General features: G+C 30.6%; 3 protein-coding genes across 3 annotated transcripts; 2 read left to right on the forward strand and 1 right to left on the reverse strand.

The window, feature by feature from the left end:
• Positions 1-9,509: 9,509 nt before the first annotated feature.
• On the forward strand, positions 9,510-9,836 carry INS49_012715 (uncharacterized protein; the record flags this gene model as incomplete). Its single annotated transcript, XM_043173418.1, has 3 exons — positions 9,510-9,580; positions 9,646-9,679; positions 9,741-9,836. 3 exons carry the CDS (start codon positions 9,510-9,512, stop codon positions 9,834-9,836), a joined length of 201 nt encoding a protein of 66 aa, XP_043022715.1.
• Positions 9,837-10,828: 992 nt separating this feature from the next.
• Positions 10,829-11,641, forward strand: INS49_012716 (uncharacterized protein; the record flags this gene model as incomplete). The annotated part of the gene is made up of 1 exon (XM_043173419.1): positions 10,829-11,641. One exon carries the CDS (start codon positions 10,829-10,831, stop codon positions 11,639-11,641), a length of 813 nt encoding a protein of 270 aa, XP_043022716.1.
• A 289-nt stretch (positions 11,642-11,930) lies between these two features.
• INS49_012717 (uncharacterized protein) lies at positions 11,931-14,726 on the reverse strand (the record flags this gene model as incomplete). The annotated part of the gene is made up of 4 exons (XM_043173420.1): positions 11,931-12,617; positions 12,648-13,056; positions 13,116-14,000; positions 14,059-14,726. 4 exons carry the CDS (start codon positions 14,724-14,726, stop codon positions 11,931-11,933), a joined length of 2,649 nt encoding a protein of 882 aa, XP_043022717.1.
• Positions 14,727-15,282: the final 556 nt, after the last annotated feature.

Genomic DNA, 15,282 nt, shown 5'->3' on the forward strand with positions numbered 1-15,282 from the left:
AATATAAGGCATAAAACTTAAAAGTAAAAGCTTTATAAAAAGCAAAAGTAAAAGTTAATAAAGCTAGCATGCTATGCTTAATGCAATAATTAAAAGAAAGAATAAATTTACTTTTCATTTTATAAAAATATTTAAATCTTTAATAATTATATTAATATTAATTATTAAATTAAATTTTAATAATTAAGAAAATATAATTAATAAATATATTATTAAGTAAATTTTAAAAATATTTAAAGCTTTTATAAAAAAATAAAAGCTATAATAAGATAAATAAATAAGGAATTGAAAATAATAATAGTAATTAGGATTATAATAAGGTAAATTTTAAAACTTAAAGGCTTAATTAAAGGTAGTAAGGTTTTATTTTAGTAATTTTTATAATATTTATTATAAAGTATTTAAAAAGGGGTATATTAATAAGTATAAGGAAATATATAAGAAATAATATTGCATTAAATTTTAGCTAGCTATAAAAAGCTAACTTTTATGCTTATTTTAAATATTTTTAAAGAAATTAACTTTTCTCTTTTTTTATATATTTAATGCTTTAATTAAGCTTTTTTAATTTTTAAGAATTTTTAAAATATTTATCTTTTTCCTTTCTTTAGCTTTCTTTTATTCCTATCTTCCCTCTTTATTATATTAAAGCTCCTTTTTAAGTTATCCTTAAGAAGGTTTAGCAAAACCTATCCCCCATTTATTTAGGTAGCTCGTTTTTAATATATAATATAATTAATAATAATAAGCAAACTAATTATAAAGAGCTGCATATTTCATTACCTTTTTCTTTACCTAGGTATATATACTAAGTAAATAGCCCTTAAAGTACCTTATTAGCATCCCTTTCCTTAAGGTTCCTAAGCCTTAATTATTACCCATTTATTAACATTATTATAAAGAAGAATAGCAAGACCTGCAACTTTTATAATTATATATTTAACTCTTAAAATTAAATACTTAAATACTTAAGTAAGTATATTAAATAAAATAAGCATATTAAAGTTAATTATAATTATTTTAGCCTTAGCTAATTAATAAAAACTTTTTATATTTATATAACTCTTATTTAATATATTAAGGATAGCATTATTAAGAAAGTTCCACCTTAATTAATAAAGAATACTCCTATTAAAGGTTATACTTACTTATAAATTAACATTTAAGCTAAGTTTAATAGCTTAAATTTTTAAGTATAAATTAATATAAGCATAAGTTATAATTTAATAAATTATAAGTTCTTATAATACTTTAATAATGTAATTATTACTAAGCATAATACTTATATTATTAATAATATTAATAAGGGTTTTATTAAGCTAGCTAAGCTTATATAATAATTATTTTTAACTTATAAATATTAAGCTAATAGCAGCCTTAATTTTCTTTATTAAATTAATATAACTTAAATTATTAATAATTTATTTATAGGTATATTGCTTAATAATAATTGGCTTTATTCTTAATAAGTTAATATTTAATACTTTAATAATATTATTATATATTTAAAGTAATGTAATTTTATTATCTTATTTATTATTAAAAAGTAAGCACTTAACTTAATAATGCATAAAGTTATCTTAAAAAAGCTTATACCCTTAAGCTTAAATAATCTGCTTAAGGGTTAATATAATATATTAACTTACCATTAAAACATTCCTTTATATTTATCTTTACTTACTTATTAATAATAAATATATTAATAAACTTAAAGAGCCTTTACTTAATAATCTTGCATAATAATATTAATATAACAATTAAGATTAATTATTATATATAGCTAAGTATTATTTATAAATATAAGGATTTAGCTTACTTTATAACTTTATTTATAAAAGTAGTTAAAGCGCTAAAAATAGTAGCAATTATTAACATTATTACTTTAATTGCCGTGTTTATTATAAACCTTATTATTAAAGGTATATAGCTTAACTTAACTTTAAGTTTTATACTTTTAAAGGGTTAATTAACTATAAATTATAAATTTAATATCTTGCTTAATTTAATTTAAGTAGCTAAAGATAAGAATATTAATATTAAGTTTTTAAATGCTTTTTTTAATAAGATATTATTCGCTATGCTTTTTTTTAATGCAATTTATTATATTATTAAAGGCAAGGGTTTTGCTAAAAATCTTAACCTAGGTTTCCTTATAAAAGATGCTAGTAAGGTAAATTACAGCTATTTAATATTGCTTTATAATTCTATAAGTTTTAAAGCACTTAGCGATATTATAAGTATTATTATTAAAGATAATATTTATATTTATGCTATAAATTTAAAAAAGGCTTAGCAATTTTAAAAGGTAATTAAGAAGTTTCTTAATATATAGAAATATAAAGCCCTTATTAATATACTTAAGAAGTAAATAATAAAAGTACCCTTACTTAATAATTAATAATATGCTAAGCTTAATTATTTATATTATTTAATAGCTTAGTAAAATAAAAAGTTTATTAATTAAGTTTATAATAATTTTTAAAAAAATAAGTAATTAAACTTTGCTAATAATATTTATCCTTTCGCTATACTTATCTTTATAATTTAATATAATATTTATAATATTAAGAAAGGATAAGTAGTTGCTAATCTTTAATCTTTTAATAAGTAAGTAATTCTTAATAATTATTTGCTATTGCTTTAAAAGGATATTATTAAATTTATTTATAATAAGTTATATATTATTATTATTAACGCTATTATTTTCTTTTTTTACTTTTTAATTTACTTAGCTTATTAAGATTACTTTATAATTATAAGTTATTATAATTTAAAATGCTTTTAAGTAATTTTAATAAGATTTTAAAATTTACTTACTTATATATAGCATTTTATAAATTGCTTGCTTTATAAGCATTATAATTTTTATTATGCTTTTATTAATAATATTATAATTTTCTTTAATATATATAAGGAGCATATTACTTATCTTAAGTAAATATTAACGCTATTTAATTAACATAGCGTTTTTCTTTCTTTAATAAAGTTATATATTAGCTACTCTTTTATAAAGCTATTTAATTTTTATATTAATGCTTTTAAGTAAATAATAATTAAGGAAAAGATTAAAGCTTTTTAAAAGCTTAAGTTTTTAGCATTACTTATAGATTTTAAAACATACCTTAGCGTTATTAATTTTCTTTATATAATAATTCTATATTATGCTTAAATATTTAAGCCATTATAATATTATAAGGTAGCTTTATTAATTAAGGATTATTAAATAGGATAAATCATTATTAGTAATAAGGGTAAGCGCTAAGTATATATTTATTATACTTATTATAAGCTAATGCTTAAGGAAGTTAAAAGCTTTAAAACTTTTTAAATCTTTATTTATTAAGAAATGCAAATCTTTTATATAAATTCTTATAAAAAGCTATTTTTATAAGTAAATAATTACTTATAATATAGCTTTAATATAATAGCCTTTTAACTTAAGGAGGATTTTATATAAAAACTAAATAAGTATATTTTAATATAAGTAATTTTGCTTATTACTTTTTTTAATTATTATTTTATTAAAGCTAAAGCTAATTATAAATTTTTAAAGTAAAAAGTTGCTTACTTAATATAAGCAATGAAATAATTATATATAATGATTTTATTTAATTATTGCAAGCTTTTAATTATCTTAATAAATTATAATGCTATTAAGGGCATTTTAAATAATACTTATTTAAGTACTTTTTTAATTAATTGCATTAATTACCGCCTTATTAATGCTTTAATTTATTTAATGGAATATTAATTTAATATTTATTATATAGTAAGTTAACTAAACTTTATCCTTAATGCTTTATTGCAATTAATAACAAAGGGTAATAAGGTAATTAAGTAATAAAAAAGCCTTGGCATATTAAATATTATTCTTAATAACTTGCAAGCTTATAATTATTAAAGTAATAAAGAGGATAACTTAATCTTATGTTTTTTAAAAGTTATTATATCTTTATAAATATATATATATTTTATAAAGGCCTATAAAGCCTTATTTATTTATAGCAAAATTATTAAGGTATTATGCATATTAAACATAATGGGATGTAAGCTTATTATATAGCATTATAATAAAAACATTATTTTTACTTTAAAGCCTAGTTATTTATTTCGCTTATATAAACAGCTATTATATAATATAAATAATAATGGCAAGGAGTAATTAATAATTTTATAAGCATTAATTTAAAAGTTTTTCTGTAATATATATAATAATAAATACTATTTTAAGAGAAATTATATAGTAAAGGCGTTGAATAATATATACTTTTTAAGGAAGAAATATTATATTATATAGTATATGCATTATTATTATTAATATAAAGCATAAAAAAAGGATAATTAAAAGCTAATAAAAAGCCTTTAATTAATTTAAGCTCCGTTTAAGCTAATATATATTATCTTTATTAACTTTATTATAAGATTATTAATTATGCCCTTAATAAGCATACCTTAGCAATTAAAGGATTTTAATTCCTTTAACGCTTTAATGCTTATTATATATAAGACCTTTAAGTAAATATTGCTAATTTTAAGGTATATAAAATATATATTAAAGTAATAAGGCATAGTATTGGGAAGGTAATTGCTTTTTAATAATTAAGCTTATTTATACGTTATTATTTTTAATTAAAATGCTAAATTTACCTTTTAATTTTAAATAAATTTATAAAAAAGTTTTAATACTTAATTGCTTATAATTATAATATATTACTTATAATTTAATAATGCTTTTAAATAAAAAAATTAAAATATGGAAATAGTTATTTATTATTATATAGCAAAATACTTAAGTAAACTATAAGTAAATATTTTACTTACTTTATAATAAAACTTAAATAAAGCTTATTAATGTTTAATTAATATTAATTCTTATGAGTTTTTATTTAAGTTTAAAGTTTTATCCCCTTTTAAGCAACTTATTAATATTATTTAAAAGCTATTAAATATTTAATTTATATAAAAGTACTTATAATAAAATGCTTAGTTAGCTATAAATATTATAATATTAAAATCTAAGAAGCTATATAATACCGCTTATTATTAAAAGTAGTTTAATATTAATAATAAGGTATAGCTTTATATAAATAAAGCCTATAAGCTTTTATTTTAATAAAATAATAAGATTTAGCTATTGCAAAAAGGTTTTTTTATTATTATACATAAGGTATTTTCTTTAGATTATAAACTTAATTTTAAAATTAATAATTAAAATAAAGATACTTAAGTTTACTTAATAATAAGTATATAATATTTTAATTAATATTAAGCTAAAGATAATCTTTTTAATTATAAGCTACTAAAATTTAGCTTAATATATTATTATATAAAGAATAATAAGCTTAATAATAGCTTGCCCTTAAAGAAATATAAGGTTAAGCGGATATTAAATAAAAAAATTAAGCATTAAGGAAAAGAAAGCATATTAAGATATTTTATATATTAAAAGGGTTAATTAACATAATATAATTACTAAAAGTTGCTTTATAAGTTAGCTAATTATTAGGAATTAATTAATATATATAAGGCTATGCATTTAAATATAGTAATAATGAAGAATGCCTTAAAAAAGCAAGAATAACCATAATAATAGGAAGAAACTAGCAAAACGTTAATATTAGTAATTGCGTTGCTTTTATTTATGTGATATTCTTAATAAGTTTAAGACTATTAATAATAAAGATATTACATTCTTTTTAATGCTTAGTATTTATAATAGCTGTTATAAGGGCAATACATTGCAAGCATTGCTAATAAAGCGCATGGGCTTTATAAGTTATATATTAATTTAATAAAGCACGCAGTGCCCTTAAATAGCCCCTGCTAAGAACCCCTAAATTAAAGCTAATTAAGCCCCATACCTATCATTTAACTGCACCCTAGAATAACCACTACATTTTATAAAGATTTAAAAATTATTAAGAATTAATTTAAGTTTCTTTATAATATAATAGCTAAGTATTAAATCATTAATAACAACCTTTATAATTTTAATAAGATTAACTTTATAATAAATATAATTACCCTATTAATAATTATTATATACATTAATAAATATAAAAAGGTTAAATTAATTTAATTTAATAATTAAAAATAGGCAATTATTATTAAATATATTAATATAAGTAAGTTATAAATCCCATTATTTATAATTATTTAAGGCGCTTATTACTTTATTAGCTAAGCAATAAAGTTAAGTTTTTTAAATAATTAAGTTATTAAGCTTACTTTTAATAAATAAATAAATAATAAAATTAATTTAAAATAAATTTAATACTTTAATAAGCATATTAAGCTAAAGAAAGATATTAATTATTAAATATTAATTATAAATAGCTATAAAAGCTATATATTAATTAAGTTTAATTAATATTATAAAGATAATAAGATTATTATTATTAATATATTATTACATTTATCTTACTTACTTTAATTATTAAATATTATATTATATTTATCTTTAAAGCATGCATATAGCAATAAAATTAAGCTCTTTATCCAAGCCTTTATTAACTATATTATTAAATTTAAGTTTTTTCTTGCATTTAAGGTAGCTTATAATAAGACTTTCACGATAAAAAACATTAAGTTTGCATTTAAAGAAGCTAAAATTTCTCCTTAAAACCCTAATTTTATAATTTCCAAGCTTAATATCCGCCTATAAACTTTAACATAATCCCTTTTTATTTCTCCTTAAAAATAAAAGTCTTAAATGTTATTAAATGCTTAATAAACTATTTAATAATTAAGTTTTATTAAGGGCAGGATCTTAACCTATTAAGAAAGCTCTTTTATATTAATTATAAAGGCTATTAATTAAATGGTAAAAAGTATATAGGTAATAGCATATAAACTTATTATTTTAAAGAATTAGGTTTATACTCTTAAGAATGCTAATATAGCATTTATTAAATGCTAAAGGGCTAAAAGAACTTAAGTATAACTTAAAAAAACACTTATTATTAAGAAATTTTAAGCTTTTATTTAAGAGAAATAAAAGGGGAAGCGGCTAGCTAGTAAAATAAGTAGTAGTGCTAAGAAGGTAATCCATAGCGAATTAATTAAATAATAATATAGCAATTATAATGAGATTAGGCATAATGCAAGAACTTATAAGAAAAATAAAGAAGGGTTTAATTAATTAAATTTCAATTATATTATAATAAATTTAATTTAATTAATATTAATTAATGTAAATATAGCTATTTTATTAATTTGCAATAAACTGCATTTTTAATAATATAATTAATATTAATTAATGCTAAATATATATTTCTTATTAAAAGTTAACTTATTTAAATTAACACTATACTTATATTAATGCTTTTAAATTAATAAAATTAATTAAAAATAAGGAGAATTAAATGCAGTTAATATTAATTAATGCTAACTTTTTATTAATTTATTTACCTTAATATAGTATTATGGTTAATAAAAGTTAATGTTATGGGTTAGCCTTGAGTTATTTGCTGTAAGGTGTTTAAATAGGGTTTATATTTAAAGTGTAAAGGAAAAGGTTTACTCCTTGTTTATATCCGCGTTAAAGCCTATTTTTATAAGGCTAAAGCCTATTAATTAATTATAATAAGCAAAGCTTAAACCATAATATATCCTTTTTTTTTAGGTTTTTATAGCAGGCTTTAAAGGGTAGCTATATAATAAAAAATAAAGAATATTATAATTTAATTATAAATTAAATATTGCTTTTTGCTTAGCTATTTAATTATACTTTAATGCCTTTTAATTATGCTAAAAGCTTAGCTTATTATTTATAATTAATATACCCCAGCCCTTATAATTTAATATATTAATTAAAGCAAGCTAATAAAAAATAATTATTTAAGCGTAAATTAATAATTAAATTAATAATATTCTTATAATCCTTTAATATAAGCCTTTTATATAAGCTTTTTTATTTAAAATTTTAAAATTATAAATTTATTATATAATTTGTAATTAATTAGCGCTTAATTATAAGCAATCTGCTTTATTAGCGGGAATTTCCTAAATTTTAAGCATTTTTATAAGGCTAAACTAATTAATATATAGCTAATCTACTTTAAGTTTAAGCTAGCGCTAAGTTAGCATTACTTTTAAACCCTACCTTATAAAAAGAATTTTACACCCCCTTAAATAAATTCTTTCTCCTTATTAGCCTTAATTAATAAAAGCTATATTCTTATTTTCTTATAATAATTAGGGTAATTGCGCTTATAATAGCTAAATTAGCTATATGCAAAATACTTAACTTTACTTATTAAAACTACTATAATATTAATATTTATTACTTTGCTATTTTAAGGTTAAGTATTATCCTTTCTTATTGCAATATTAAAAACGCCCTTATATTACTATAAGGCAAAATAAAAGGCCTTAAATATATTTAGCTATTTTTTATAATTAAGCTAAGCTTTTATTATAAAGATTAAGCTATTAGCTATTAATAATATTTTATACTTATTTAGCTAACTTTAAGTTTTCATTATATAAGCTAATTAATTAAATTAAATAAGAAATTTTATTATTCTTTCTTTATAATATTATTATAATATAATTAAGCTAAGTTTAATATATTTTTGCTTAAAAAGGTCCCTAAGCGCAAGGCAAATCTTTTTTAAAAAGCTCTTTAATTACCCCTTAAATATCTTTATAAAATTAATATAAGATAAAAATTAATTATAAAAAATTCTTAATTAATTAAATATATAAAAGAATTAAGCCCTTTTAACGCTAATTACCTTCTTATTTATTGCAAACTTAGCCCTTATCTTTATTAGCTAAATTATTAAGTATTCCCAAAATAAGAGTTCTTTTAAATAGGGAAGGGCTTAATAGGCTGCCGTTATTCTTTCTAAGTCTTGCTATATTAGGTTTTATATAGTTGCATTATAAGTTTATAATGCAAGAAAACTTTAAATATATATTATAGGCTAGCCTTGGATTATTTGCTATAAGGTGTTTAAATAGGGTATATTTAAAGTGCAAAGGAAAAGGTTTACTCCCTGTTTATATCCGCGCTAAAGCCTATTCTTATAGGGCCAAAGCCCACTAATTAATTACAATAGGCAAAGCCCAAACCGTAACAGTTAAGTAAAGTTAGAAAAATCCGCTATTTAGTAATATTTGCCACTTAATGGTAAACCACGTTATAATTAATTGCTTAACTTTTTAATTTATAACGCTATTAAAAGTGGTTTTTATTAGCCTTATTTATATAGCTATAGCTTATTATAAAGTTATTATTATTAACATTACATTTTATTAATATTAGTTATTTAAACATTTATTATTATGTAAAAGGATTGAATGCATATTGCTTAAAAAGCATATGTATATAAATTAAGAACGAGACCACTCAAGATAGGAGGAGGAGTAAGCAAGCAAGGCCTTTAGTAAGTTTATGACTACTTCTAAAGTTGAGACATTGTACCTAGGTACATCATTTACCGGCGGTAGTTACCAAGGCCCCTTGGTTGAACGAGAGTGACTGTGCTACCCTGGGTGACTGCATGCCTCTTCGAAACAAACCCTACGACCTGTGGGCTAACACCCTCAACTATCATGGCGTCCTCACGGCTGGGTTAGATGTTTTCGGAGCCGGCAGCAAGAACTTCTCGGAGCGAAGATCGGATCTTCTGACATTAGCGCTGCTATTTCTGAATCTATCAAGCGGTTCACGGTACGTTGTCCCTTACTCAAAAGCCCTCCAGCCACGATATCGGTGCTAACATGTCCTCCAGAACAACGGACAGGTCGGTGCCTCGGGTCAAATGGGTTGTGAGAGCAGTTTCGAAACCCCTAGCGATTTCTGGAAGCTCCAATACATCAAGGGCTGAACACAGTCCATTGCCCAGGACCTTTGCAGATTGTGGGTTACATCTCACTTCACATACTAACACTTAATCGAGTGCGTCGACTTTGTGATGGAAGGCGTTTTCTTTCACTTTTCTTTGCTTGCTACACACCACAAGCTTTACTAATTTTCATAGACGGAGGACTGTCGGGCCATGCTATAGACTTCATTAACTTTTTAGACGCCCCTTAAACATGATACGCAAATTTTCTGGAATATTGAGACTTTGTCCATCAGAACAGCAATTATAAAGATAGGGAAGGGTGTCGCTTCTGTTCAAGAGCTATTTGTTAGTGCACCGCATTCGGTACTCATAACGAAGGGATATGAGTTCTACGACCAAGAGTCTTCACCCACGATCCTATGTACTGCCTCAAGCTGTATCCTCACTGCTCTTAATCAACATTTCAAGGTTGCTATCTTTCTAGAATAGTCATTATCAGGAAATATTTGAAGGATATGAAATATCAGGTAGAGAATTCCTTTGCGATCCCTGGGTGCTGTTCTTCTATTCTGTCCTATAGTTGCTACTCGGTAAGCTGCTTTTCCGGTAGGTTGACCATTAGACCCCAGCCAATCTTTTCCGAGAGAAGCAGGTCTCTGGCCAACACATTGATGCATATGAAGAGGGGTTACATGCAGCCACGCTGACACAGGTCCCACAAACGCGGAATGAGACACGAGTAGGAAGAAGGGAACAGACCACACCGGTTGTGGCTATGCTTGTCCCGGTAATTCAAAAATGCCTGCAGCGTGTCTCCTCGGCAACGTGGTGCGGGCGGACATGCGCCATCCACCGTCGTCACACAATACAGACATCAGAAAACCACCTTCGTCCCCAGCTCCTTACCGAGCACGGCATCCTTCCTCAGGTCGATCTGATCTGGCATGGGTACGGAACATCGGTAAACATCATTCTGCATCCACACTGCTTGTCATTACAGCCGCGCGGACTTCATTGTCTAAGATAATACCATGGCTCTAACTCCGACCTACATCCCGTCGCCAAATTGGGACATTCACGCCGACAGTGATATTGTGGTCCTCGGCCGCCTGATCAAGGACCCGTATGAACCTGAGAGTAAGCTTCGCGCTTTCCCCATTGCGCCGTCGACGATATACGAGGGGAAGAAAACCGACTGGCAAACGACCCTGGACGAGATACGTTCGGCTAAAATCGGACTATGGGCGCAATGCATGCAGTACCTTGAGGGAGGCGTGAGCTTCAGCATAATCAAGTCGAAGCTGGAGAATCACAAGTTCGATACCCTCGAGACAACCTACTTCCTGCCAGATGACGAATATTTCGATCGAGTACTTAGTGATCTAGACGTCCAGGCGTACTTCGAGGTAACTGGCCGGCGCAAGCCGGTGTATTTGATCACTGGGCTGAAGATCGCAAGAGGAGCCAGCGCGAGCACCGAGACGAGCACCGAGAAGTCGACGCAGGCCGAGCTGAAATTCGATGGGACGAGTTCAGCCATTCCGATCAACATGGGAGATGAGATAGACCACGATTTGAAGACCACGCGAGGCGTCTCGTACAGCGGGTCCACGGACTATATATTTGCCTACCGACTTACAAGGATAAAACCGAGTAGATGGGGTGACGGAAGCAAGAACAAGGCTTTTGTGAAGGGAGCGGCGTTCGGGAGCGACGAGGAGGAAGATGTTACCGACATCAAGGCTCGAGACGCTTTTGATCTTGAAGAGGTCAGCTTAGGTGATGACGACATTAATGAGGCGTTCCTGGACACCGTCGTGCAGGCTGATCAAGACAAAATCTGAGTTCTGATGCGAGCGGATTGTGAGACTTGCTATGTATCATTGGTCAAACTCACGTATCACTCTGACTACCTAGATTCCTTTATCAAGGAATGAGTCGTTTTCTTGGTGTATTCTTGGCTCATGCCAATGCAGGGACCGTGTTGATCATTCTGATGGATCATCTCGTTCTGTATCCTCAACCAGCATTCAGGCATAACACATGATACTCTTCCCGGGCTAAGTCACAACCATCGTTATTAAAAAAAAAAAAAAAAAAAAAAAAAAAAAAAAAAAAGACTTTACCTCAATGTCATTCTTTGCCCAAGATCTTTTCCAATGTCTCATCAAGATCCTTCAAAATTCCTTGGTCCCCACCTTTCAGGAAATCCCAAGGAAGCAAGCTCCTGTTGCCGCTATTATGTTTCTTTTCTATGTGCGTTCTTAAAACCGCAACCATGTCGTTCGCATTCAGCTTCCGTAGGCGCTCCGGAACGCGGTCGTAACTCTTTAATTCGCCTACTGAAGTGGCCACGATCATGCGAACGCATGCCACCAAGTTTGACACCAGTGCTGCTGCCATGGGGGTGGCGTATGAGGTTCCTGATACGTGCTTTTCGTGGGGCTTGGCCGTGGGACCGGGGTTGGAATATGAAGTTCCGGACATGTGCTCTCCGACTTGAGGCTCTTCTGCTGTAACGGGGACACACTCTCCAAAAGCATGGAGTATTGGAGAACTGGTCTCATCCTCCGTGGGATTGAATTCGGATCTCACTCCATAGCCATCGGTTGAGCTGATCCCGATGACCCGAGAGTCCTTTGCCGGCCATGCTATGCCTATGTTGGCACCATCATTGCGAGTAGCGGCAAAGAATAATGGCGGACTCTCCATTTTGGAAACTTTTCCAATGACCCTGCGAATCGAGGGTATTGGCCTGTCGAAGCCGAAGCTCATGACGATCATATCGACCTTCCAATCATAGGAGGCGCGCTCGATGGCCTAAACGAATTAGCAGACTATTGCTCCAACCTCATCGAAAGAACTTGCGTGCGCAATCTGCTTGTGAACTTGTTCAGAAATCTTGGGGTCGGTTAAGTCATCTTTGTGACGGAAAACCTTCGCAACATGTAGCACGGCTTTTGGAGCAACTTGCAAGACGATCTCGCCCACTCTAGAACCATGGCCGTCGCAGTCAACGTCCCAGCCACGGATGGATTCTTCCCCTTCGTAACGGACAAAGTCCTCAGACTGCTCCGTGCTGATGCGCTTGTCCTCTATATAGTTGTCTTGGAGTGATTTCCAAGATATCTGGAGACCTGTGTCAAGCACGGCAACTTTGACAGCTTCTTTTCGTAATTTTCTGCTTCTTTCCTGATATTCGTCCAACAAATTATGTACGCCTCCCAAGCATTTGAGCCAATGCCCGGCAGCTTTTTGCCTGGCAACAGGTTTTTATTAGCAGACTGAAGCATAGCGGGGGCTTGGTTGTATTCATACTTCCCACTGGAATCCTCGTCTTTGTGGTCGAATGCACCGAGCCCAATGGGCTGTTCCTCTGGGGCAATATCCGTATTCAAAGTGTTTGGCTTGACGTTGTAGGCATCGGAGAGAGCAGATTCCAGAGGCCACAGAATTCTTTCAAAGATGTACTTCCTGGCCTTCTTTTCGTTGACGTCCATCTCGTCAAGCCTATCGTTTCGGAGGTTGCTTGGGCTGATACAAGCCGAGATTGCTTGATGGAGGTAACCATAGATTGGTCTCATACGGTCTGCCTGTGGTCTAGTCCATTCTTCCATGTGCTTCAAGGCAATGGAACAACGATCCTGGTGCTGCGGAATGTCGATGATATCTCCCCTGGCGATTTCGAGGAGAAGTATGCCTAGGGATAGAATATCAGGAAATGGATGAGGCTGGGCCAGGTCAACTGGTGGTGGTCCACTCTCGAGCGGAGCTGAACAATTCGTCGTCAGGTAGGGCTTGGTAATATCAGGCTCTGATCCGTTGAAGACCAGGAAACAGATGTTATCGCTGCAAAAGCTGGCCTGTAGCCACGGCCCTCTGAAGAAGCGCAAGAGGGATGTTGTCAGGATAAACGAAAGGATCAAGCGGTCTCTTGCCTGCATCGATGATAGCGAGTGTTCGCGTCTGTTTTCACTCGGGCGAAGCAGATCTGTCAGGGTCTTGAAATCGCGGTTCGAAAGCTGAGCCGGAGAGGGCGGCTGATTGCGGGTGATGTCACGGACGGACCGTGTCCCTAGATTCCACAGCTTGTGTCCATAGATGGCCATTTGCGGGCAGAGGTCTTCCTTCACTCCTTGTATGGTTTCGCAGAGGCCGTTTTCCATTGGCTTATGCTGCACCTTCACTCGTTCCTTCGCATAGCTGACCGTGAATCTGGTTAGAACTTAACTAGGCTAAACAGCTGCAGATATTGACTTACTCCAGGCTAGTGGCGGTAATTTCCGTGCTTTGCCAGCTGAGGTCCCTAGGGCTAGTCGAGAACAAGATTCGGAATCGCTCCTTGCTGTTCAGGGAGACACTTCCACCGGCAGTCTCAAACCGTTGATGCTCGGTAAGATGCAGACGTGTCTGGCGGCTTGCATGCGACGTGCAGTCTGACTCTTTGCAAAGGCGCCAGTTACTCTCTATTGCGTCGAAAAGTGTCTTCGTGAGGTTCCAAATATGCACGAGAAGATAATTCGAGAATTCTGCTGTGCACGGAGAGTCCGGCCCAGATGTACGCAGCTGCTCGTCGTGGAACAAGTTGAAGAAGTCGCTCGCTTTGTCAAGATTGTCCAGCAGCTTCTCTCGCTTCTCTGAATGAGTACCATAGATATGGATGATGCCATTGATTGCGTCCAAGTCCTCTTCTAGTGCATCATCAGATAGTCTCCTCCTGAGAGCACGGAGCTTCGGGTAAGCCTCGTCCTCTCTGCATTGGAAACCGATGCGCCCGGCCTTCTCGTCACTTCGAGACACGAAACGGTTCTCCAACTCATCTAGGATTCTCAACAGGTTTCTTTTAACCGTGGCTTCCCCCATCGAGAATCTCGTTATAGATTCTTCTATCGTGTCCCGATATGCAAATAGAATGCTATGTAGGGCCATTATGACAGAAATGAATCGTGGGTAAAACTTTTCGATATTTCCAATGGATTTCTCCGCGCTGTTCGAGGAGTCGCGTGGGTCTCTTTGTTCCCTTACAGCTATATCCACGAAAGTGGGTAAGACAGAGAGAAGGAGATACCATATGTCTTCCGTTTTGACTGGCGCAGTGACTCGGGGCCTCGAGCGCCTGAACCCGGAAAGAATGCCCATTATGTCGTTCTCGAGTGTCCTCATGGAGAGTATAAGCGGGTCACAGACTTGTAGCGGACCGCATCCCTACATCTGGCTGGCGCGTAGCTGGGTAGCTAACTGGAGACGTGGGAGCGCGTGATTGGGATCCACGAGTAAGTGTTGGTCGCGCTGATGAAGACCGTCCTTGAGATTCAGCAGCAGCAGATGGATGACGGAGATGATAGGCTTATGAGTGTACCGGCCCAAAGCACCGATGGAGCTGGGATCCGCGGATGGATTGGGCGGCGAGGACTGCATGTGGGCGCGTGAGCAGGCAACTCCTTTTCGTCAACGGGCTGGTCACGTGCCATGCACAAGGTGTTGT

This window comes from Diaporthe citri (genome assembly GCF_014595645.1).
Source record: "Diaporthe citri strain NFHF-8-4 chromosome Unknown scaffold_6, whole genome shotgun sequence".
Taxonomy (NCBI): domain Eukaryota; kingdom Fungi; phylum Ascomycota; class Sordariomycetes; order Diaporthales; family Diaporthaceae; genus Diaporthe; species Diaporthe citri.